This window comes from Sturnira hondurensis, unplaced genomic scaffold (assembly GCF_014824575.4).
Source record: "Sturnira hondurensis isolate 20B ecotype Veracruz unplaced genomic scaffold, ASM1482457v3 Scaffold0006437, whole genome shotgun sequence".
In the NCBI taxonomy this organism is placed as follows: domain Eukaryota; kingdom Metazoa; phylum Chordata; class Mammalia; order Chiroptera; family Phyllostomidae; genus Sturnira; species Sturnira hondurensis.
The window spans coordinates 279,950-305,514 of NW_028079068.1; the positions used below are offsets into that span (position 1 = coordinate 279,950).

Genomic DNA, 25,565 nt, shown 5'->3' on the forward strand with positions numbered 1-25,565 from the left:
AGCCCTGGCTGGTGTAGCTCAGTGGATTGAGTGAGGGCCTGCGAACCAGAGGATCGCGGTTCAATTTCCAGTCAGGGCACATGCCTGGGTTGCAGGCCGGTTCCCTGCAGGCCAACTCCCAGCAGGGGACGCACAAAAGGCAACCATACATTGAAGTTTCTCTCCCTCTCTCCTTCCCCTCTAAACATAAGTAAATAAATAAAAAAATCTTTTTAAAAAATAGGTATTAGTATTAAAACGAGAAAACCCACACTTCAGTTGGGTAGGTCCCCCAAAAAGTAGGTGAGGTGGGCAGGTGGGACAGGGTGGCAGGGGAATGAGAAGAGTGGGTGACAGAGACAGATGAGATGAGAGTCCAGGTGAGGCCCCTAAAGCACGCTTGGTGTTTATTCTTTAGGCAGCAGGGAGCTACCAACGAGTTTGAAGAAGGAAACTAATACGATCTCATTTGCATTTTAGAGGGAAAAAACAGTTGCGTTGAAGAGAGAGTGTTGTTCCAGCCACAGTAGATGGTCACAGGTGTCAGTTCCTGCCAGACGACTTCACGGCCTGGGTTAGGATGGCAGCAGCGAGAATGGGAAGGCGTGAGTGGATTTTCGAGATCCCTCTAATGAGCACGGACTTTGGGATTCAGTGGTGAGAAAAAGAGAGAAATCTAACAAGCAGAGGGCACATTTACCTCCCAAAATAAGGAAAGCAGGTAAAAGAATGCATTTGAAAGGCTGGAGAAATAAGGAGTATAATTTTAATGTGCTGCATTTCAGGGGCCTGAAGATGCCAGCAATGGCCTCTAAGGGGCATTGGAAGAAGTGGGATTGGATGCCAATGTCAACTTCAGAGACACAGAGTAGTCCCCAGTGCCAACCTCCCGCAGATAATCTGTTGTCTTTAGAGAGCTTCTCCTAGACAGAAACCCTGCTTTTTCTGTTCTTAGCCCTCACACTCCTGAACCAAGCCCCCAATTCCCTTCCTGGCCCACGGTATTTCCTGAGGATCTGGGGAAACAACCGCAGAGTAAACCTATCTCTTTCCCAACTTCTCACCTGTGCGAACTAATCCCAGCACCCGCCGCAGAAAACCTTTCCCGAGCCCACGCTGTCTTCGAACCTCAGCATACAGGGTGGGGCAGAAGTGGATTTATGGTTGTGAGTATGCGAAACGGAGTTTATTCTTGCATTGTTTTATTAATTATTGTATTATTTTCCACGCAAACAACTGTGAACCTCCTTTGGCCCCACCCTGTGTTTCATAAACCAGCTCTGCTCCACGATGCACCTCTGTGATCACTGAGACGTCAGCAAAGTTCGCGCTGTGTCTGGTGTTCATTTCACACCTGGGGGACTTTGTGGGAGGGAACGGGGCGTTTGCGAAGGTCCGCGACGCTGGTAGATCAGCTGCAGCCTAGAGGTTGTGGTCGAAAAGCCGCGCATACCTAATAAGATCTACACTCTACATCTAGTCTTCCCAGCCAGGTATGAGTTTGAGAAAATTACTCAAATTCACCATTTCTGTTCTGTCACCTACAGCTCTGGGGGGAAAAAATGATACCAGCTCAGCCCAGTCTTCTCTTCCCAGAGTTGTTGAGATATTGGCGTGAGATTATGGGTTTAAGAAAATCGAAATGGTTATAGTGATATGCAGTGTGACTGATTTACATCATATTAGACTAACGTACTATAAAATGACCACTAACAACGTTTGTGAGAACTGAGCCCGGTGCACGGCCTTCGGTGAGTACTCAGTGGGTGTCAGCTGTTAGCATGACAGCTCTTTCTCTCATCCCGTGCGCTCCCAATTGTCCCAGGATAGCATGGGCTGAGAAGTCTTTTCATTAGGTTAAAAAGCACTTAGAGGTCTTGCCTTCTCAACTGTCGCCAACATAAGTAATCTGGAATCCAAACATTCCCCAAACGTCAGAACTGTTCAGTGAGTGCTTCCCATTTCCGCATTTCCTTGGCTCTGGGCTGTTGGGCAGGACAACCCACCCGAGCTGGTGATGATGACTGAGTGATGAAAAAGTGATGAACAGGGAAAGATGAAGCCAGTGTAATAAAGAAGGGAGGGGCCGAGGGGGGGTATAAATAACTATGAGGGGGTTCAGAGCAAACCTGGGGACACTGTCTTCTTGAGCTAAGGTGCGGAATCCTGCCCCCCATGGGCCTGGCCTCAGAAACTACATGGGGAATATTAGGCCTGAGCCTGAGCTCGCGTTCCCACAGACAGCTGAGCTGCCTTTAGTCAGAGGGGCCTCTAGGAAAAGCAGGTAGAGGGACCTGGATTGAGAAGCCTAAGGAACTAGGCTTCTTTTTCCTTCCCCAAAGGCTCCAAGAGAGGTACAGTCCCCCACCTCCTGAAGCAGAAGGGCTTCCATCTGCCCACCTAGAAGCCTCCTTGTCCCCCTGCCCCCTGCCACCATGTGCCCCATGCCTAACCATAGCCACTGATTCTCCCAGGTGTTCTCAAGGAGAAGACTGAGCCGCAAGTTCCACACTATGCTGATCTTCTACACATCACAGGGAAAGATCTGGACCGCCATGAGATTTATCTTCTGTTTGAGTGTCCCTGTTGGTAGGTATCCATGACCTGCTACTCCATAAGGCAGAGGTTAATGTAGGATGGAGTGAGGCAAACAGGAGCAGGATGTGTGGAGGGTGCAAAAAAAAGGGTCATGAGCAGAACGGGGGTCCCCCCTGCTTCTTATACCCCATCCACAGTGCTCAGGACAGGCTGAGGCCACTCCTCCAGGGCTCAGCTGTGGGGTGCTTCACGGTGTACACCCACCTTGACGTATACTCAATAGTGAGTGTTCTCCCTGTTGTTTTTTTTAAAACGTGGGCCTCATCACCCAGAGGGAAAGTCTCAGGGTAGCCCTAAGGACAGAGAGCTCCTTTTGACATCAAAAGCTTAGAAACTCAGAATGCTGGGAAGGGAGAAGGTGGGAACAAAAGATCAAATGCAAGAGCCCTGCCCCCCAACACTCCCTGACTTCCAGAAGGTTCTGAAGGCAGGATTCACTGGCGGCACTGGACTGCCTGGGCTGCGTCACCAATTGGACAGGTTAATCAATCCATCTGGGCTTCAGTTTCTGCAGCCAAAACAGGGATATCCTGCCTACATAATAGGATCATGGTGAAGGTTAAACAAATCCAAGATCTCAGTGTCTTTTTTTATCCTTATTAATACTCTGCCTTTATTCCCCCGGAGTTTTTCACTGTGACCACACAGAGGAGCTTACATGAGAAGCCATTCTAGCTAAGCTTGGGGTAGATTAACAGAGGTATCAAGGGTAGCCCACACAGGAACAGGACTTTTTTTCTGATCCTATAATTAGCCTTTTTCCTCTTTCCTCTCAAGTTTTTAAAAATAATTCATTTATTTAAAATATTACATATTCATGTCAAGAAATTTAGAAATATTAAAAAGTAAAAGAAAAATAAACATTACTCATAATCCCACCTCTCAATGCATGCTAATACTTGGCTGAGTTTACTCCCAGACTTTTATTTATATATTTTTGAATTTAAGCGATTTAATTTTGGCTTCTTATTTTTAGACAATTGAATTACTACATTTAATTATTTTTAACTTAAAGAAAAGGTACCAATATGTTCTTTGCTGTTTAATATTTATAAATATTATTTATACGATTTTAATATGTATGGTGTTCCATTTGTACACGTACTTTTTCACTTCGATGTCCAACATTACTGTGTTGAACATTTGTTTCCAATGTCTACCTACTATAGATAGTGCTGATATGAGCAGACTTATTCATAATCTTTCTCTATATCTGATTATTTCAGTAGAATGGATTCTTGGGGCTGGGACTATTAGGCCACAGGTGATGAATATTTGTCATTTTTGATGCCTATTTCCAAATTGCTTTTCAAAAAGTTAGAATTAGCCCTAGCTGGTGTAGCTCAGTGGATTGAGTGCAGGCCTGCCAACCAAAGGATCACGGTTCGATTCCCAGTCAGGGCACATGCCTGAGTTGCAAGCCAGTTCCCAGCAGGGGACTCTCGAGAGGCAACCATACATTGATATTTTTTTCCCTCTCTCTTTCCCTTCCCCTCTAAAGATAAATAAATAAAATCTTTAAAAAAAAAGTTGGAATCAATTGGCACTCCTTTAGGGCAGTGAATAAGAGTCTCTCAGTGTGCTTTCTTGGATTGAATCTTATCAACATTAAAGAAAAATGATGATTACAAATCTTAGATAAAGCGGTACCTCTTTTTCATTTATATTGTTATTAGAAGAAAATGTCAAGCATTTCTTGGCCAATCAATTACTTTTTAAAACTGTACATAGTCCTTTTCGACTAGGAAACGGTTGATGGTACTGCTTGTTCTAAGAATGTCTGATGTGTGAAGAATGTTATTTCCTCAGGGACACTTCTCTCTGCCTGTTCGGCTGTGCAGCAGGAGGACCACGCCCCCTATTTGGCGTACCTACGGTCCCACTTCAACCCCTGTGCGGGTGTCCTCATCAGAGCAAACTGGGTGCTGGCCCCGGCTCACTGCTACTTACCGTGAGTGTTGGGCATCTCCCCTCGCCCCTGAAATAGCTACTACTCATTGGACGTCAGTGAGTCTCAAATAGAGGCAAGGCTCCCCCCATCCAGGGCACATTTAGCAATGCCCAAAGATATTTTTGGCTTGTCACCCCAAAAGTTGGGAGTTGGGGGGACAGTGCTGTTGGCATCAACTAGTGAACAGAGGCCAGGGCAAGGCAAGGATACTGCTGAAGATCCTACAATGCACAGGACAGCCCCCACAACACCGAATTATCCAGCCCCCAAATGTCAACAGTGCTGCCATTGAAGAGCCCTGTTCTAGGTATTACATCTCTTCGGTCTCTCATCAACTGGTCCAAGTTTTGTACTAGCAATATGCAGTATGAATGCACTTCAGAAGTTAAGGGACCAGTAGCTAACTTAGGAAGGCTCAAATTCAATAAATTCAGGAGAATTTTTAAAAAAGAACTAATGACAAAGGTGTGGACAAAGGAAATAAAAAAAACACAAAGATTGGTTCAGCACTCCCAAGTTAGTATTGGAAAGGTACAGTTACTACCCCTAGACCTGAATGGGTGAGGAGAAAATGAATACAAGTGGGGTTAGATAGTGGCTATGGGAAAGGAGAGAGAAAGGAGTCATATGGAGAGACAGCCTTATATGACCTGTAACCTTTGGTCACGAGACACACCCAACAGCCAATCCATGGCAACCCTTCAGAGAAGGAGCTGGGAGGATAAACATTCCAGCCTCAGACTTCTTCCTCCAGTTACTGGGCAGTGCTTCCTACTGGACAGAGCCCATCGATTTAATCCACATATATCACTTTCCAAAGGTACAGAGCAGGGCACCATAGGGTTGGGCGTGGAGCTGATGAAGCAAACAGGAGCTATATCCAACATCCATTCCCTTACCTGCACCAGAATGGAACTGCCCAACTGGAGAGGCTGGAGCTGCAAGGGACGGGGAGTAATACAGCGGGGACATGCCTAAATTTCCTCTCCTCTGCATTAAGGATGCTTCCGCAGAACCTAGTAATGAAAGGCTCCACTACTGACTATGTGAGCAAGGCTGATTGCTCTCACTCGCCCCCATGACTTGAACGATGGGCATTAAAAACAGAATCCCCTCCACAGATTTGTTGAGTGGTACATGAGGTGACTCAAAATTCAGATGGAATCCTTGCCACAGCTCCTGGCACAGGGTAACGTTCAGTATCGGCTTTGGTGACGATGATGATGGTGATGATAGTGATTACTTCCAAACCCTTCTCCCTCCAGAAGCCTGAAAGTGATGTTGGGAAATTTCAAGACCAGAGTCAGAGATGGGACAGAGCAGATTATTAGCCCCATCAACATTATCCGCTACTGGAATTACAGTGACAGCTACCCCCAGGATGACCTCATGCTCATTAAGCTGTCGAAATCAGCCAACTTCAGCCACAAAGTCCAGCCCCTTGACCTCGCCACCAGCAACGTCCGGCCAGGCACTGTCTGTCTGCTTTCAGGTTTGGACTGGAGTCGGGACAACACTGGTGAGTGCACCCCCCAGAGCAAGTTGGGGGTGCAGATATCCCTCGAGAGGGGCACTCATGACTGCATAGCTGAGAAGAGAGGACGGGAGATTGGGGAGACCAAAGGGAGGGACCACAAGTGGTCTGGCAAAAAGAGCCCCGCCCAGAGTCCAAAGCTCCTCCTTTCTCAGGGTGTCTAATGCCCCGCCCACTGCCCATCTGACCCTATGGAGAACGTGGGTCCTGATGGTCAGAGACACAGGTCACATTAAACAGGCCGCGCCCCTCCATCCCGGACAGGCTCATGTTACATACAGAGGAGGCCTCTGAGACCCTGAGTCAAGCCACCTTTTCTTCCTTTAAGACCGGACACAGAATAGAAAGAAAACTCTGCTTCTGACAGAAACAAAAAGGCTCCTTCAAAACCCTCAGGAGTGACTCTCATAACCATGCCCAGGGTCATCTCCTCCCATTTCTTCCTTCCTTACTTTCTTCAGACACACAAATGAAACACCAGTTGTAGGAGAGGGTGGTGGCCGGAGGGGCTGAGTGACAACTGTGAACAGGAAGATTTCTTTGTCCCTGATTCCCTCAGGCCGACACCCTGATCTAAGGCAGAACCTGGAGGCCCCTGTGATGTCCGATAAAGAATGCCAAAACACCGAGCAAGGGAGAAGCCACAGGAACTCCTTATGTGTTAAATTCGTCAAAGTGTTCAGCCGGATTTTTGGGGTAATCTTTCCTCTATAGTCAGCTTTCATGAACTTGTATGTGTCTAGTTAACTACTTAATCTTGATACTGAGAAAAATGGAAAGCCCTCATCCTCTCCATTATTTTTTTTTGAGAATCTGATAAGGCTGCAGCAACCCCCTGTGGCTTCTTCAGTAATGGGCTCTCCTTACCAGACCTTTGCTCATTTAAGGGCTTCTTGCAGCACCTGCAGTTAATCGTACTGTTACTCTCGTAGCTGCAAGTGAAAATGGGCATTGCTGAAAAAAGATAATTCAGACTTTTCACAAATGGAAACCGGCTTCACTAGTTCAGATAAGTGGGATTTGACTCATTTTACATGTGAGTTTTCAGAAGGTTTTTCTCTAACTTTCTCAGGGTCACACAAGGTTAATGACAGCCAAGCCAGGTAAATGACTCAAGCTTCCTGTCTCGTCCTTCAAGTACTCTTTTCAGGACTCAGCATGCTACCTCCAGCCAGGACTCGCCCAGGTTGGGGACTAAAGTGTGCCTTTCATATCTGACCAAATCTCTCTCTCCCTCTCTGCACTGTCCCTCCGGTAGGAAGTGGCCGTGGCTACGGTTGTCTGCAAAAACAAGCTCCAGGGGATCGAGGTCGGACACTTCATGGGCGGGGACGTCGGCATCTACACCAATGTTTACAAATACATATCCTGGATTGACAGCATCACTAAAAACAGATGAGGCCCTGCTATTTGCTCTGCAGCCCACCAGCTCTGCCACTGACTCTGTAAGCAAACTCAAACTTTTCCCCAAACTCAAAATAAAATATCCAAATACAAACATTTGGATGCAACACACCAATAGGCTATGTTTTCTTATTTTTGTTCTTATTCTAAACTTCTTATTTTGCTCTTATTCTGATTTCTTATTTTGTTTCCTATTCTAAAAGAACCAGAAACAAAAGATGAAACAGAAACTTACCATACTGCCCCAGGGTGCACTGGCTCATAACAAACCTTTGAGGGTATCTTTTTATCCCCATGTCACAAATGAGAAAATTAGAACTAAAAGAGGTTACTTAACATTGTCTACAGCTGGTGGATACCAGGCCCTGCATGGACTGCAACCCCATCGTGTCAGATTCTCAATCCCATGCCCTTAGCCTCCAAATCAGAGTTTGTGTGGCATCATAACAGATGTTGACTTCTGTTTTCCCGCTCTCTCTCTCATCACTCAAAGGGCTTAAGGTTCTCACCTGAGTCCAAGATCCTGGGTACCAGAATGAGCTCCCCTAAGACCGGTCATGCTTGATCTCACTGATGCACTGACTGCAGCACGAAGCAGGGAGAGAGCCAGTGGATGGGTAGAATGTGAAAAACAGAATTTTGGGAAAGAGTGACGGACTGAGAGTTACTAAAAGGAGGCCTGGCAGCTCCAGAGCAAGGCGATAAGTCACCTATATCCAAGAAGAGCATCATCTTGGGGCAGCAGCAGAGCTCAAGAGGCAGTGATGGCTGAGAGGAGGTGAAGGATGGGTAGAAATTGGGCTTGGCCACAGACCCGTGAGATTAACAAGGTCAAGAAAGCAGGTAGCAGCCCTCTTGTTGAGAACTTGGTGAAACACCTCTCCATACGTCCCACATCTGGAAGTGATAGAAGAATTCTGGGTACCCAAGAGATTGGGGCATACAAAACAAGGGTGGATAAAGTAATCTCCCAGCAGAAGATACAGGAAATAACCACACACTATCCTTGGGCAATATATTGTACTCCTACGGTTTAAAATACAATCTACACTTTACCAATTTCTGTGTTAGGTGTAAAAACGCCCCTCACCAAAGTGTCCACACCCTAATCCCAAGACCCCATGAATATGGTATTTTATATGGAAAATGAAGCTTTGCAGATACATGCTTATGTTTGTGTATCTTAAGACGGGGACAGCGTCCTGGATTATGTGAGTGGAACCAATGTAATCACATGGGCTTTTTAAAGGAGAAGAGGAAGTCAGACTATTTGGCCAGAGAAATACAGCAACAGAAAAGGAGGCCGTAGAGATTCAGAGCACGTGGAGGACCTGACCCACCACTATAGGCTCTGAAGATGGAAGAAGCAGGCCACAAGGCAAGAAGTACAAACAATCCAGAAACTGGGCAGGATCCTCAGCCACCAGCTAGCAAGGAAATGGGGACTTCCACCCACCCGTCTCTAACACTGCGCTTTCTAAAGTCAGCCATGACTTGTATATTTCTAAATTCAAAGGTCTCATTTTACTTGACCTTGTCAGCATCCTTTGACAAAGTCAGTCACTCCCTCTCCCTGAAAAGATCCTTACCTGGCCTCCAGGACATCACTGTACCTTGTCCATCTGCCCTACTGGCTACCTCGTTTCTGTCTCCTTTACTAAAGCAACCATTCTACCCTCTCAACATCCGACTTCCCCAAGTTTTAGTCTTGGACTTCTTTTACCTATATACACCAACTTCCATAGGGACCCATACCAGTTTTATGACTTTATTTATTCATTTATCTGTTATTGAATTTATTGGGTGACATTGGTTGATTAAACCACACAGGCTTCAAGTGTACACCTCCATAAAACATCTGCACACAGCATCATATACTCACCATCCAAAGTCAAGTCTCTCTCGGCCACCATCGACCCCCCACTTAGCCCTCTTCCACCTCCCCCCCCCTTTCCCTCTGGCTATCACCACACTGCTGTCCATGTCTGTGTGTCATATGTACACATATTTTTTTGCTCAGTCCGTTAACTTTTTCACACAGTCTCCCAACCCTCTGCCCTTCTGACAGCTGTCAGCCTGTTTTACGTACCTATGCTTCTGTTTCTAGCTTGCTCATTGAATTATTTTGTTTATTAGATTCCACATATAAGTGAGAACATATAGCATTTGTCTATCTCTGATTGATTTATTTCACTTAGCATAATAATTTCCAGGTTCATCTATGCTGTTGCCAAAGATTTTTTCACTTATAGAGCTGAGTGGTATTGTATTGTGTAAATGTGTCACAGCTTTTTTATACCCTCGTCTACTGATGGGCACTTGAACTGTTTCCAGATCTTGGCTGTTGTAAATAACACTGTAATGAACACAGGGGCACACCTTTATGGCCAATTAATATTTGACAAAGGAGGCCAGGGCCTGCAATGGAGTAAAGACATTCTTTTCCATAAATGGCGCTGGGAAATTTGGATAGGTACATGAAAAAAAAATGAAACTAAACCACCAACTTACACCACATACCAGAAAAACTCAAAATGCGTAAAAGACTTAAATGTAAGTTGTGAAACCATAAAAATCATAGAAGAAAACACAGACAGTAAAATCTCAGGCATCTCTTGTAGCAATATTTTTACCAATATCTCTCTGCAGGCAAAGGAAATACAGAAAAAAAATGGGATCACATCAAACTAAAAAGCTTTCAGTTTGTGCAGCAAAAGACACCATCAATGAGATGAGAAGGCTCCAACCACTCCATGGGGGAGCACATTCACTATTAACACATCTGATAAGAGGTTAATGCCCCAAATATAATAAGAACCTTAACAACTCAACACCAAAAAGATAATGCAATTTAAAATGACCAAAGGATCTAGACACTTCTCCAGTCCTGTGATTTTTAAATACCATGTACAATCTAAGAACTCCCAAATGTACTGGAATATCTCCAGTTTAGACTTGTCCCTTGACCTCCAGTCTCAGGTGTCCAGCTGTCCACTCAGCATCTCTACTCTGATACCCAATATACATCTCGGACTTAACATGCCCAGAACTGAACTCCAAGCCTTACCCCCAGATCCACGTGCTTCGCCCACTGTCTTCCCCAGATAAGCTGATGGATGGCCTTGCAAGTTGCTCAGGCCCAAAATTTCAGAATCACTTCTCTCATACCTTATATCCAATTGATAGCCAAATCCTGCCAGGTCTACCTCCAAAACATTTCAACAATCTTTACATCTTTAATTTTTAATATGTGTTGGAGTGTATAATTCAGTGGGTTGTCTATATTTACAGAGTTAAGCAATCCTCACCACTATTTAATTTTAGGACATTTTCATGACCCCTAAAGAATCCCTACACACATAGGCAGTCATTAGCCATTCATTTCCTCTGTCTTTTGCCCCTGGAAACAATTAATCTACTTCCCATCCCTATAGATTTTCCTACTCTGGAACTTTTGTATAGTAAATGGAATCATCTAATATGTAATCTTTTACAACAGGCTTCTTTTATTTAGCATCATGTTTTCAAATTTTATCTATGTTGTAGTATATATGAGCACTTCTTCCCTTTTGATACTTGAATGACATTCTATTTATGAATACATGTGCCATATTTTATGTATCCATTCAGCAGATGAAGGACATCTGGGTTGACTCCACTTCTTCACTATAATGGACAATGCTGCCATGAACATTCATGCCCAGATTTTTGTGTGAAGATATGCTTTCATTTCTCTTTCACTGTAGATACATACCTACAGCGGAGTTGCTGGTTCATATAGTAACTGTATGTTTTTGATATTTTGAAGCACTTCTGAATTTTTTTCCAAAGTGGCTGCACCAGGTTGTATTCCCACCAGTAATTAATGAGCGTTCCAATTTCTCCACATCATCAACAGGTCTTATTGTCTTTTTTGTTTTAGCTATCCTGATGGATATGAAATGGCATCTCATCATGGCTTCAATGTGCATTTCCCTAATGACTAAGGATGTTGACCATCTTTTCATGTGTCAGTCGTCCTCTGGTATATCTTCCCTGGAAAAGCACCTACTCAAACCCTTGGTCCATTTTTAATTAGATTGTCTTTTTACTATAGAGTTGTAAGAATCTATTTCCTGGATACAGGCCTCTTATCAGATATATTATTTGCAAATATTTCTCCTATAGTTTGTCTTTTCACTTCCTTGGTGGTATCCTTTGAAGCACAAAGGTTTTTTGAATTGGTGAAATCCAAATGTTCTACTCTGTTTCTGTTGTGATTGTTGCCTTTTTTTTTCTTTTGGTGTGAATCTAAGAAACCATTGCCTAACCTAAGGTCAACAACAGTTATAGAAGTTATTTGAGAGATATGCAGATGCATAGTCATAAGAATTACTCTTAGGTCTATGATATGTTTATAATCACTTTTTGTATCCCGTGTGAGGTAAGGATCCGACTTCCCAGCACCATTTGTTAAAAGGACGCTTTCACCACCAAATTGTCTTGGCACCTTTAACTAAAATCATTTGACCACGATTCCTTAATTATGAGAATTTATTTGTGGATTCTCGATTCCATTCCATTCATTTATATGTCTCTCCTTCTTCCAGTAAGACACTGTTCTGACTACTATACCTTTGTAGTAAGTTTTGAAAGCAAGAGGTGAGAGTCCTCCAAATTTGTTCTTTCTCAAATTGTTTTGGCAATGATGGGCTCTTGCGATACCATATAAATTTTAGGACCAGGTTGTTAATACCCGAATAAAGGGGGGGCAACTGGGTTCAGATAGAATTGTGTTGCCAGTGTGGGGGGTACCGATATCTTACCAATGTTATGTATTCAAATCCATGAACATGCAATGTTTTTCCATTTATTTAGGTCTTATTTTATTTCTTTCAGCAATGTTGTATGGTATTCACGTACGAGTCTTGCACTTCTGTTAAATTCATTCCTTAGTATTTTATTTCATCTATAAATAGAAAGCCTGTCATTATAAATGGAAGTGTTTTCTCAACTTCATTTTTGAAAGCTCATTGCTAGTGTACAAATATATAATTAAAATTTTTATATTGATCTTGCATCCATGTAACCTTGCTTAAGTTGTTTATTAAATAGTTTTACTGTGGATTCCATAGTATTTTCTATATACAAGATCACAACAATATTTTTTCTCTTTTAGTAATCTTATCAGTGGATTTTCTACTTAGTCTTTTCCAAGAACAAAATTTGACTTATTAATATCTGTAAGTCAAAAGAATAATACACTCAAAGAGATAACTGAAAAGAAGTTAACCGTTTATAAAGGTGTGGACAGGATTAAAGAAACTAGCAAGGGACAGTGAAGTACACAGATTCTTGGGAAGCCACTGCCAAAGCATATTCATCAGGCATTTCTAGTCTATGTTCTCTGGCTTTAATTACTCCTTGCCAGGGCAAATCCTTAGCTACTTTTCCGAAGAGCAGTGTGATAACAATACTAAAGGTATTTTTGTATGGGGATATTAAATACTTATAGATATTACTATGCACCAGGCACTCTTCTAAGCACTTCACATATTTTAATTCATTTAATCCTCATGAAACACTTATGACAAATAAGTCATCCTGCTATAAAGTGATATATGTGTTCTCATAAAACATAGTTGAATATACACACACAAATTAAAAGAGCATATGAGGAAAATAATATTGGAGGAGACTACTGAAAACCTATGCAACCTTGTAACCCCAGCACTAACTGAAATAAAAACAATCCTAATAAGAATCCTGGAAAGATAGGTATTTCTGCTAGCCTTTGCACTCAGCATCGATCACTCACAGCTTTTAAACTGGAGCTTGTTCCTCTTTCAAAGAACAAATCTTTGAAGACACTACTTTCTAATGATCAGTTTCACTACCATTAAAAATACAGACCAGTCTTCTAACAAAGACTTCTTTAAAAACACAAAAGGAATGTTTTTCAGCTATTGAATTCTCACTCGTAATTTCACCAGTAACTCAGCATTGTGTAGAATGTAGATTCATGAAGCTACGACTCCACTAGCTCCCACTAAAGGAAAGCACTTAGCAAACTTTTCAGCTTCTTTCCTGGAACACCCAGATATTGCTACGGCTTCCATTGTAATGGACAGTAAATTACCCCAACAGTTTATTTTGTCTTCAGTCTATATGCTTACTTTTTTGTCTATTTATCCTCTTTCCTTTACTTCATTCTATCACATTTTGTAGCACTGGTAATTATTTGTGCTAAATGATTTTTTTTTTTACCTAGAATCATCTTCATCTACATGGAGAATTGACCCCTTTAATTCAGTCATAAAGTCACACCAGTCTTTCCAAGTCCTTCAGAGTTTCAAGATTTTCTTTTATTGTTAGAACACTTCAGAATTTGCTCATAATCATCAACCCAGTAAGCTTTCACTGACATTTTAAAAATTAACTCTCTGCAATTAATGCAAAATAAACACTTTATTTTAGCCAGAAAAAAAAATATTTCTAAACTTTTGTTCTTGGTGTTATTTGAATCCAAGAATAAAACATTTGCCAGAATAAAATGTGATGCCAAACATTGTTTTTCTGCACTCTGCTGAGACATGTCACTCTGATTTTTTATCTGCTCTTTCTCTTCTAAAGTTCTGGAAACTTTTCTTCCATCTTCGATAGTCTTAAACTTTTCTATAATGTGTGTAAGTGTGAATGCCTCCCCCCTCAACTTATCCGTCTTGTTTAACACACTTTGAGCCTTTTTGATCTAGTATTTTTTAATACTAGATTTTCGGTCATTAATTCTTCAAATATTTTATTCCTTCTTTTCATTTTTACCACCTCCTTCTGGGACTCCATTTACACAAACACTTACCCTGTTATTTCTTTCTTTCTTTTTTTCTTTTTGCTTTTGCATTACTTGATTTTATTTTACACTAGGTTGTGGGCACAAAGCAATTGTCCTTAATGAAGTTCATGAGTAGCTTCACTCTGAACATTTTTAACAATGCCCATTCAAAATATTGCCGCCCGTGGTTCTGCAATCCAAATACACAAGAGCTTGGGAAATGTTTTGAAAACAAAAGCCAACGTAGAAAGATAGATGAAAACAACTAGAACGGTACAAGTTTTATTTGGCTCTGATTTCATAGTTTCCTCACTACCTCATCAATGTGTGTCAGAAACCCGTTCCTTCTGCTGGCCCCACTGCTCAGGATTGAAAGAAATGCCTTCTCCTCCCTGTGTCACGCCACCTCCTGCATCCATCCAGTACCCCCTGCTGTCACCCAGGACTCTTCCTTAAATCCCAACACTGGCACCCCTCCTTTCCTCAGTCTGAAACACGCTGCCAACTCTGCTGCTCAGGATCTGCCTTAGACGGTGACAGGGCTCTTGAGCTTTCACCAGTGTTTGCTTCTTTACGTGTTTTTCTGAAGAAACTTGCTTTCTCCTCTTTCCTTTTTTGTCAACATCCCTCCCTGTCAGAATGGCTGGCAGAGAGTGTTCCCTTGATGGAGGCATTGCTTCCCTCCTGCTCCAGAACAGCCCTGCGCTCCAGAGCTCTGACTCTACCCTGTTATTTCTGCACACCGCATAGCTTCTTTTCTTTTACTTTTCCATCTTTCTGTTGCTTCCCCATACCTTCTAAGAGAGGTCTTTGGACGGACCTTCCTGTTCATTCATTCACCATCAGCTGTATTGATTCCGCTGCTTAAACTAGTTGATGAGTAAACTTCATTTCATCTGATTTAAAAACGCATCGTTCAGAAGCCAAAGGGGAATCAGACTCTCCCTACCCCTCCACCCCAGGACCTGTCCGCTAGGCAGGAGTGTGAGCTGGAATCCGCCACCCAGAGGCTCCTCGCCAGGATTTGGGACCTTGGAGCTGTTCCTGGAAGGGACATGTTCCCGGAGGCAGTGGCAGGGTGAGGACACAGTGCTGACAGGTGGGACGTGGGTGGTGGTGCCAGGGCCAGTCCTGTCGTGTAACTTGGTTGTGTTCTCGGTTGTTTAAACCATCTTGGCTGCCATTTTGACACCGAGGCTGCAGCCTTCCCCCTGATTCTTTCAGACGAAGCCATTTTTCTTCCAACAGACTTATCTCCTCATTAAGCTACATGGAGCTGAACAATGAGTTGGGTTTGGGGAGAAGTACAGGAGGGTTGAAACACTAACTTCCTCCTTCTACTTTAATTAAGATTCTCTAGACACTGCCATAAGTTACGGTTCAAAAACTAAGTTGAAAGGCATATTATTTAAAGTTTTAAAATTAATGACTGGTAGAATGACGAATAAATAAAGCTAATCAAACGCTGGAGAGGGGAACAGATTTGGGACAGAGATAATCCCCAAACTTTAATGAATGGGATTCGGAAGTTATAGTTCAAATTTGATGAAACGAGTAAGAGGGGCAAACCTTAATTAGAGTTGTGAAAATAATCACTAGAAGAACTAAGACAAATGGGAACATTTGACTGTATTTGGTCAGTGAGACTAAGAAGGGAGAGAGAAAGGGGCACAGGCTGCAGTTCATTTTCTACCTTTCTGTACCATTTAAATCCTTCTGAGTCCTCCTCTAGGCTACACAGTCACCCGGCACAACAAAAGGGAAGGCTAGTGATATCTACACACACGGGCACACAGGCACGCACGTGCACACGGATCCAGCTGTGGCTCTCAGAATGCAAACTACAGAAGGTTTAATTACATAGGAATCCATTCAAGCACACAGATTTGCCTCCAGATTTGTTTTCTTGGATAAAAACCCAAAGCAACCTCACACCCACTCTGAGCTAAATCGTGTGCAGAAACGGAAGGAAATCTAATCCCAAAAGGTGACTGGGAAAACACAGGGTTTTGTCCCTCAGAAAAAGCAAGTCATAGAAACTTCAGATTGTCGTGAGTTTGGACCCTGGCTCCCATGCATCCCACCAACACCAGACTTGCAAGATTTGCTGCTGATTTCATCTGTTTAAAAATACTCATCGACTTGAATACTCCACCGGCCTGCCAGCGTAAATTCTCACAAGGCCTGCTAGCATAAAGTCTGAACAAGGGGGACTGCAGGGTTACTGGACACCCACAAGACTTGGGAGCCCAGACATCTTAAACTGTTTTATCTGCATTTCCACCAGTTGACAGTTGATGATCTTGAGCAAATTATCATTCCAGCCTAAGTTCTGTTGTCTGTAAAATGGAGTTAGAATCGCTAACTACACAGAGTTGCTATTAAAATGTAATGGAATGATGGACTATATGTGAGAATACTTGACAAAATGTAACCCACCCCCCTACAGAAATGTTAGGTGCTATAACTGCCATTACAACGGTTGGTCACAAAGGACATCTGTCTAAACATGGCCATGGCATCATGAAAAATTCACACTGCTGCTAAAAACATAACCAAGGAGAGGCTGCTCTCTACTTGAGAAGAACGAGCTGTCGCTCCCAGAAAACAAAAGACAGTGCTTGACCCCAACAACTCCCTGCAACGTTGGTGGAGCCAGCTCTCCCCTCAATGACAAACACCCACACATGGCTACCACGTACCGCAGTTCACAACTTTCAGCAAGAAGAAGACGCGCTAGAGAAAATAAATTAATGAAAGTAGAGCAGCATGATGTGTAGGAAGTGGGAAAAGACTTTAGGCCTCTTAAGTATCGTCCGTTAGATTCCAGATGCCCTAGAACTGAACCGAAAGCAATGTGTTCATACAAGGCTAAAAACCGAGGCTAAGAAAGCACACAGAAGACGGATGGAATTAGGAGGAAGGCACTGCGAAGCTAGCTCACTAGGAAGGCAGCATGACGTCAAGGACAGAGCCCCACGCCAGGAGTCAGGAAGCTGCGCTTTAGATAGGGTTCCGGGCACTCGGAACCTGGGAGGGAACAAAAACAGACACAGCTCCTGCTGCTGTGTGTCTGCCCCCAGGGTGCTATCCAGCTCAAACTCTGACTTACGGCTGTGGGGAGGCCTGAGTGGACCCTCAGGGAGGCTCAATGACCAAGGAAGATGAGGGGCTCAACCTCTTCAAGGAGAGGCGTTCTTTTTAAGAGCAGAATCACGTGCCCCACACTCCTTTCTTGCCCACTCCAGGTTTGGGCTTTGAAGCTTCCTATCAGTCAAGGCAACCAACTGACTTCTAGGACTCAAAGAAATGTCCTGAAATATAAAGATGTTTTACTTTGTTTTTTAGTGAGATAACTAGACCTACTATGTTAAAGAAATGGCAAAAGAAAATTAGATACATCTTTTTTTAAAGCTTATCCAAAATGCCTGACATTAAGGGATAGATGAAATTTCACAAAAATTAATCTTATTGCCCCTCATCTCTGTTTCCTACAATAGAAAAAACGTAACTTACATATGTAATTTAAAAAGAAATGCATTATTTACTACACATACACAGAATGTAACACCCCTTTTTATCAAACCTAAAGCCCCAGCACTGATTTCCATAATACGTTAAAATAATGTACTCTCCACTGCTGAGAGAGAAACAGTATTTTTAGTCTACGATTCCCGTTGCCCGTTTGTGTGAAAGAAGGAAAACTTCAGAAGCTGTAGAAGTCAACTCCCCCGGAGAGAGCTGTCAAAAGACTGTCTGACACCCCAACCACTTTTCTCCCTTGGGTGTGCAGGCCTCAGGACCACCAAGCACGCACTGTCTTCCGCAGGGTCCTCCAACAAGCCTCCTTCACCCTGGGATTCCCCATGATCAATATGACAGAATGAAGAGAAGGATAGGCAGCCATGAGTATCTCCGAGACAAAGACAATGAAGAGATTGGCAGGAGGGGCCTTGTACATGATGGGGTAGGGGCTGACCACAAAGTAAACCATGTAAAGGATAAGGAAGCAGACCAAGGACTTCAGGACAGTGATGTGAGCCTTGGCCCGAGCATCACTCCTGCCAGCCGTGTGGACCTTCATCATCCTGTGGTGTCTATACAGAGAGACAATCAGCATCCCAGAGGAAATAAGAAACAATGCAAAAGGCAACACACTTCCCAAATTGAGATTCATTACACGCTGGTAGTGCCAGTTTGAAATGTGGTACAGAATGCTGCTATTTCTTTGGGAAGGTAAGTAGAACTCAAAGCCAATGTAGGATGCAAGTAATATATTGGTCAGGAGACCCCCTAAAAGGCACCAGCCACTCAGGCAATAAGCTCTCTGCTTCAGCCACAGGTAGACGCGGTGTTGGAAGGTTGTGATCTTCTTGCAGTAGAAGACACTGAGGAAAGTGGCAAACCACAGGCTTGCCTGGCTCACCACAGCCCACAAGACATTGAGAGAGTGAAGCCCAGCGCCGCTCTGGGAGAACGGACACAGGATAAAGTCCACCATGATCAGGCACTGCAGGAGAAATCGGCAGGCAGCCAGGCCCAGGACAATGAGGTGGTAGCAGAGCCCCTTGGATTTTCTGATGCATTCTCGCAGACTCCAGACCACAAGGACTCCGTTTCCAACCAGGCCAATGAGAAACTCCACCACGGCCACCAGCATGAGCAGCCCCAGGGCAGTAGTCAACATAGCTGCGGAAGGAACCCTCTCGGTTGTCCTGCTCTCCTGCTGAGGAATGCCTGAGGCTCCAGGTGGGGCTTCAGGTCCCTGGAGCGTGACACCACGCTCACGGTGAATTTTCTCACCACAAAATCTGGATTTGGCCTTGCCCTTCTGCAACCCGTCCTCAAGCAGACACCAACCAGCTGCGACCAGGAACAGAGTATAGAAGCTCCAATCCCTTCGTATTTGCATCCACATGAGCCAACGCTGAGCCTAGACCCAGAGACCTGGAACAGCAACGCAGACACCAAGTTTCCTCCTCCAGGCTCACGGGGTTGATCAGGGTCTTCAAAGCCCCCTGCCCTGATGACCAGCTACCCTCGCACACTTGACTTAGCATATATCTCATGTCGAGGCCTCAGCGAAAGGAGATGAGGAAGAAGATGAGCCCCAAGAAGTGGGAAAAAAGATAAGTGCATTTATCAAGAAACATAGGTAAAGCTTCATTTATCGTCCAGATTCTAACTTCCCTGGGACCAGCCCCACGCAGATGAGTGTGTGGTAGACTAAATTCTGAGAGAGCCCCCAAGGTCCCCACCCTGAATGATCCTTGAGCTGCCATGGGACTGTGGACAAAATGGGAGGGCACTTCTGTGCTTCCGTTATGTGGCAAAGATGATGGGCGTTGGCAGATGTAATTAAGACCCCAAATTATGCAAGGTTGAGTTTTTCCAAAGGAGCTCATCCTGGGTGGGCCTGACTCCAATCAGTTGAAGTCTCGGGCAAGGGACTGGGCCCTCCTGCTGGCCCTGAAGAGTCCCGCTGTCACGTGGTGACAAACTGCACAAAACCTCCAGATGCCGAGATGTACCCGCAGTGGACAGCCAGTAAGAAAACCTTGGTCCCACAGCTGCAAGGAACTGAATTCTTTCAACCACCATTGACTTTGAAAGAGTACCCTGAGCTCCATCGAAGGAAGAGCCCGGCCAACATCCTCACCACAGTTTCCAAAACCCTGCAGACAGGACCCACGTAGGCTGTGCCCGAACTTCTGGAGCCACAGAGACTGTGACACAATACACGTATGTCCTCTGAAGCTGCTAAGTTTGTGTTGCTACACAGGAAATTAAACAAGAAACCAAAAAACAATACAGTGTTCAAAGCAGGCGAGACGCGACTCTAAACAAATGGGGAGCAAGAGGAATTAGATGGGAAAGGAGGAGGAAGGCCAGGCTAGCTCCTTGGGAAGGCAGCGGCAGTGCAGTGGGAAGAATTCTGTTACGAGCGGTCAGGAGCCCCAGCATCCGGCCCCAGCGTGGCCTTGGATGCTCTGTGAAGCTGCAAACTGCCACCCTCTCTGGACCTCAGCTGGGCTGCTAAGAATTTCATGGACTGTGGGGCAGATTTCCCCTCATTCAGACTAAGATAACATGCTCATTATGTGCCAGGCAGTGTACCAGGTGCAGGACACAGGAGTGAGCATGTGCAGCCCTGCTTCCAGGGAGCACACCTGTGTACCCTCTCCACTCAGATGCAGGACCTGGTGCCTCAAGATGCTGGCCATGGCTGTGGAGACACAGAAGTAGGTTACAATCTGCCACAAGCCAGAAAACCTAGACGAGACATGCACTTCTCCAAGAGCAGGGTTTCTCATCTTTTAAAAAAAAATTTTTATTGAATTTATTGGTGTGACATTGGTTCATTGCAGTGTTATTTACAATAGCCAAGATATGGAAGCAGCTCAAGTGCCCATCAGTACATGAACAAATTTTTTTAAAAAAAGCTGTGGTACATTTGTACCATGGAGTACTACTGGGCTATAAAAAGAAGAAAATCTTGCCATCCGCAACAGCATAGATGACCCTGGGGAGTGTTATGCCAAATGAAAGAAGTAGGTCTCAGAAGAACAAAAACCAGGTTTCTAAGGTGAGTTCTTGACAGCAGACCTAGCTACCCCGGTCGGCCACCCTGCCCTGTTGCGCTCTAGGTTCTGGGCAGTGAACTGCATACAAAGTGTGGTAGTCAAGTAACATGTATCCAGAAAGCCTATTCTGGCCAAGGAGGGAGGGAGGGAGGGGAGGGGAGGGAGGGAGGGAGGGGGAGGGGGTGGGGAGGGGGGAGGGAGGGAGGGAGGGAGGGAGGGAGGGGGGGGNGGTGCCCGGCGCGGGGGGGGGGGGGGGGGGGGGGGGGGAGGGGACTGGAGGGGAGGGGAGGAGAAAGAAAGAAATTCTCATAAATATGAATGTTTCTTGACAGACTACTTTATTACTGGTATTAAGAAAGCCTGAACCACATCGGGCATTGAGATAATTTAGTTAATTCCAGTAAGAAAAATGCTTGCCAAAAAAATATCTAGCAATTGATGCACAAGTCTGTCTTTTTTTCAAACTACATCTTATTTCAAAATAATAGGTAGTTTTTTACTTCCTTTCATCACGGGAGATACAGTGTGTTAGCAAAGAAAATTAAGTTGTCTGCAGTAGTTTAGAAAAATGTGATACTTCCTATGCAAAATATGAAAACTCAGTTTTGACTTCTGGAGTTTATTAAAATAATGTGCTTTGCATTGCTTAGAGAGCAATAGCTCTGGTTTCTATTCTGTTTTTCATGTTACCCTCTTATTTTCTTTCAAAATCAAAGAAATACTGAGAACAAAAGTTTTAGTGAATGTTACTGCTGGCAATAGTCTAGAGTAAGGGCTAACGAGGTCCTTTCCCAGGCATGGTCCCTAGGATCCACACCAAGGCTGGTTCCTCGTGGCCATCACGATAGAACGGAGAGAAGTGTAGGCAGCCATGGGTGTCTCAGAGCTGAGACAGCAGTGAGCTTGCAGGAGGAAGAACTGGAGATTATAGAAGAAGGCTGGCCAAGGCACAAAAAGCCAAGTAAAGGTGAAAGAGGAGCTGCAAGACTCCGATTTCCAAGACTCGGGTCTGAAACTTTCCCCCTAGAAATGCTCTCCCCCACCAAGGTGCAGGACTAAGTACGTCTCCTTCCATAGTGTACTTGGGACTTGTCCCAACGACTAGCTCGCTGTGTACTCCCGCGCACAGGCGGCCCTCGTCTAGGCTTCCTGGAATTGTGCACTGCCCCTAGATGGCGTCCAGGCAACTCCTCGCTGGCAGGGGTTGACCTGGGCAAATTAATTCTTCTCTTCCTTAAGGCACCATGCAAGTCCAGAAACTGAGCAGATTGAGCTTCGAACAAACATGTGTAACAGGAACAAAAATTGTGGGTATACGTACAAGTATATTCAAACTCTTCCCATCTTCTTTCTCTCCCACCTTGTAAGGAGGTGGGGTTCTGGCTCCCTGGGTCAGTACCCCTCTTGGGTCCTAGACTTCAGATACTGGGAGGGGCTGGAGGAATGGGCTCTGGCCACAAGCAGCACGATCAGTCTTCGAGGAAGGAGACTGAGCGTCAGCAGTACTGCAGGGGTGGACAGCATGGGTGGAGTGGCCGCGTGGCAGTGCGGGGACTTGGCAGATTGGGGAGTGGGGAAGTCTTTTTGTCTGCCTCCACCCACACGAAGATTTGGGAGGAGGTAAGCACAGTAGACAAAATTTGGGAGACCCTGTACGAGGCAGGGCTTAATATGCCTTCCCTTTGGAGTGAGCTGGACTTAACGACTCCCAACCAGGAGAGAATAGGGAAGAGAACTAGAATAACGGGAAAGCTGAGAAACCTGGCAGATACCACCTTCATCCAGCCATCGAGGGTCACCTGACCGGTGATAAGTCACGGTGATACTGCGTACCCCTGAGGAGGCTTGACAAGAAGCCTACGCACCCTCCCCAAGGGCCCGTGATGCCTGTCCAACCACAATACAAATGTCAGACACACCCGGGGGGGGGGGGGGGGGGGGGGGGGGTTGTNGGGGGGGGCGGGGATGGACATTTTACAAAACGCCTGCACGGAAATCCTCAAAACTGTCAAGGCCATGAACAAACAGGGGAAGGCTGAGAAACATATCAGACTGGAGTGGATTAAGAATCCCTGATGACTAAAGAGAACAGGACATCCTTGTCTGGATGTTGGCGGGAGGGGGCGAAGAACGTGGATGGGAAAACTTGTAAGATCTGTATAAAGTCTGTCATGTAGTCAGTGCTAGTTTCTTAGTTTTAACAAACGCCCCAGGTTACCTCGAACAACAACGTTAGGAAACTGAATGAGGAAAATGGGGCAACTCTACTCTCTGCAACTTTTCCGTACAATAAAACAAAATAATAAATCCCAACTTTAGTTTCCAAACTCCATACAAAACTCAGTTACAGAAAACTGAATGAAAATTGCGTTTTCAACAAGCTGACAATTGTGTGTTTCCAGAGGAACCTAGGAGACTGAGGCTTCCCTGTCACGTTGTAAGAACATGCTGCGCGAAGGGCCAGACCAGAGTGACCGCAGACAGGGCTTTCAGGGTGTCTTCTCGTCCAGACAAGCGCTCACAGGTTCAGGCCTGCACCCGTCCCAGTGGGACACAAATGTCATGACCAGCTCCTCGGTAAGGGGACCTACAAAGGGGACACTGAGGCCATTCATAGAAAGGCAATGGACTTCAATGTCAGATCGATGTGGGTTTGCTTCCCCACTCAACCAGCTGAGTAGCTTGTTCTTAGAGGAGCCAGTCAGCCTCTCATATCTCCAGGTTCCTCTCTATAAAACGTGGGATAGTGTTTACCTCACAGGGCTACTGTGATGGGACAAGGACATCTGAAATTACCTAGCCTGGTGTCTAGCAAATACTATAATGAATGCAACCTTCCTTTCCTTCCTTGGTGATTTCTCTCCATTATCACTCCTTTCAAAAAGGTAGGAGGGCACCAGAAGTCCCCTCAGCCACAGGCAGAACGGAGCTGCTGCGGGCTGCTGCCTCCAAAGAAAGGTAATCTGCGTGATTCCGGAGTTCCTGGAAAGCAAGATTAAAGACGGAAGACTAATCACCCCAGGTCTTTAAAAACATCCACTAAAGTCGAAGATACAAAGGTTTTCTCTTTTTTTAATTTTTAGAAAACCATGTTTATTGATTTTAGAGAGAGAAGGGGAGAGAGGGAGAGAGAGAGAGAGAGAGAAACATTGAGGTGAGAAACATTGATTGGTTGCTTCTCATATGCACCCAACTGGGTATTGAACCCGCAACCTAGGCCTAGGCCCTGACCAGGAATGCTTCCCACACATGCTCAGTCAGGGACAGAACCTACAAGCTAGGCATGTGCCCTGACCAGGAATCAAACCTTTTGGTGTAACGGATAATACTGCAACCAACTGAGCCACCCAGGCCAGGGCAAAAGATTTTCTGAGCAATATCAGTATATTTCACTATTTCCTTCTCTTGACATTCAGATCATCATTCTCAGTCACCGTCCCAACTGGGAAAGCAGCAAAGTTGAAACAAAGAACCTTCCTGCTTTTAAAAGAGGCCAGAAACATGATCAGACAAATCTGTAAAGGATGCCCATGTGTTTAGACAGCTCGCTTGCCAGCAGGCTGTACACACGCTGAGTCCTGTACCAGGGCCTCTCGCTCCTTCCCAAGGAGGCAGAGACAGGCATGGCCTTGCCCTGTGGGCCCTACAGCTGTCACCACACAGTCCAGCTGTCACCGACCTCACACCCAGCACCCAGTGGGGGCGGTGGGCACACCAGTCCATGCCCTGCCCTCCTTGTCGTTACCCCTCGCACTCCCTGTCTCCTCTCCTCCCTGCCCTCCATGGATCTTATCACCTCCCTGTTCATTTCCATGCCAGGCAAATCCACACCCACCCCCCCACACACAGAGTTCCCTTTCACCCTTTTTCTCTCCAGGAGTTTAACTGGCTATGGGACAGTGATCCAAATTCCTGGAGTGTTCAGTCAGGCCACTTCAGTGGGAGGCAGGGAACACAAAATATTAAGAAAATTCCCAACAGACTGCTTCTCACCTCTCCCACCCTCTTTGAGAAGCAGTGGGCCAGCCTAGAAGATCCATTACCAGCTTTCATTTTAAAAAGGCACATTCCCAGGAAACTGACTTTGAATGCCTTCAGTGAGATTCAGTGGCACCTACATTCACTTCAGGCTTTACATAATTAATGTCTCCTTCCTCTTTATTCCTTCTTTCTGTTGTTTGTTTTCAAACAACTGGAAATGGATCATGAACAGAATGCTGGTAATAGTATTAGGGGTGCCCAAAGTAACATGGTTAAATGTAATGTGGTAATATAAATAAAGGTTTTAAATCCTTTAACTGCCTAAGAATTTTGTTTAGTTCTTACATGAATTCTACTTTCTCAGCATCTATTAGCCTGTTTCTTCCCCAGTAACAGCATTTAAAAGAAATTTTAAAATGGCTTCTTCTCTAATGTTAATACTTCTTGGTTTAAAATTGTATCTCACCTAAATTTCAGAATTAAAAGCCCAATATTTACACAACAACATGACATTTGTCTCACCTAAGGAAACTAAACACCCACAAGGTTTTCATACCTTCCTTCCCCAACCTTGATAGATAGATAGATAGGTAGATAGACAGATACACAGACAGACACAAGGAAATAAGTACATAAATATTTATCTCAGTAGCCCTAAGTAGGTTTTCAGGATGGACAAATCCTACTTTGGACATCACTTTGAATATTTCCTTCCTCAAGAAA

General features: G+C 44.7%; 2 protein-coding genes across 2 annotated transcripts; one reads left to right on the top strand and one right to left on the bottom strand.

The window, feature by feature from the left end:
* The first annotated feature begins 2,534 nt into the window (after window positions 1–2,534).
* PRSS37 (serine protease 37) lies at window positions 2,535–7,461 on the top strand. The gene is made up of 5 exons (XM_037049304.1): window positions 2,535–2,568; window positions 4,387–4,528; window positions 5,794–6,047; window positions 6,622–6,758; window positions 7,321–7,461. Exons 1-5 carry the CDS (start codon window positions 2,535–2,537, stop codon window positions 7,459–7,461), a joined length of 708 nt encoding a protein of 235 aa, XP_036905199.1.
* Window positions 7,462–18,073: 10,612 nt separating this feature from the next.
* On the bottom strand, window positions 18,074–18,964 carry TAS2R5 (taste 2 receptor member 5). Its single transcript, XM_037049305.1, has one exon. The coding sequence runs from the start codon at window positions 18,962–18,964 to the stop codon at window positions 18,074–18,076; it is 891 nt and encodes a 296-aa protein (XP_036905200.1).
* Between the last annotated feature and the right edge of the window lie 6,601 nt (window positions 18,965–25,565).

What these genes read in the sequence shown, in the direction of transcription:
- TAS2R5 (XM_037049305.1), bottom strand. Translation starts at nt 18,964, where the DNA reads ATGTTGACTACTGCCCTGGGGCTGCTCATGCTGGTGGCCGTGGTGGAG.
- PRSS37 (XM_037049304.1), top strand. Translation starts at nt 2,535, where the DNA reads ATGAGATTTATCTTCTGTTTGAGTGTCCCTGTTG. An exon ending in CTGTTTGAGTGTCCCTGTTG is followed by an intron (nt 2,569 to 4,386) that starts GTAGGTATCCAT and finishes TTATTTCCTCAG; the next exon opens with GGACACTTCTCTCTGCCTGT. An exon ending in CCGGCTCACTGCTACTTACC is followed by an intron (nt 4,529 to 5,793) that starts GTGAGTGTTGGG and finishes TTCTCCCTCCAG; the next exon opens with AAGCCTGAAAGTGATGTTGG.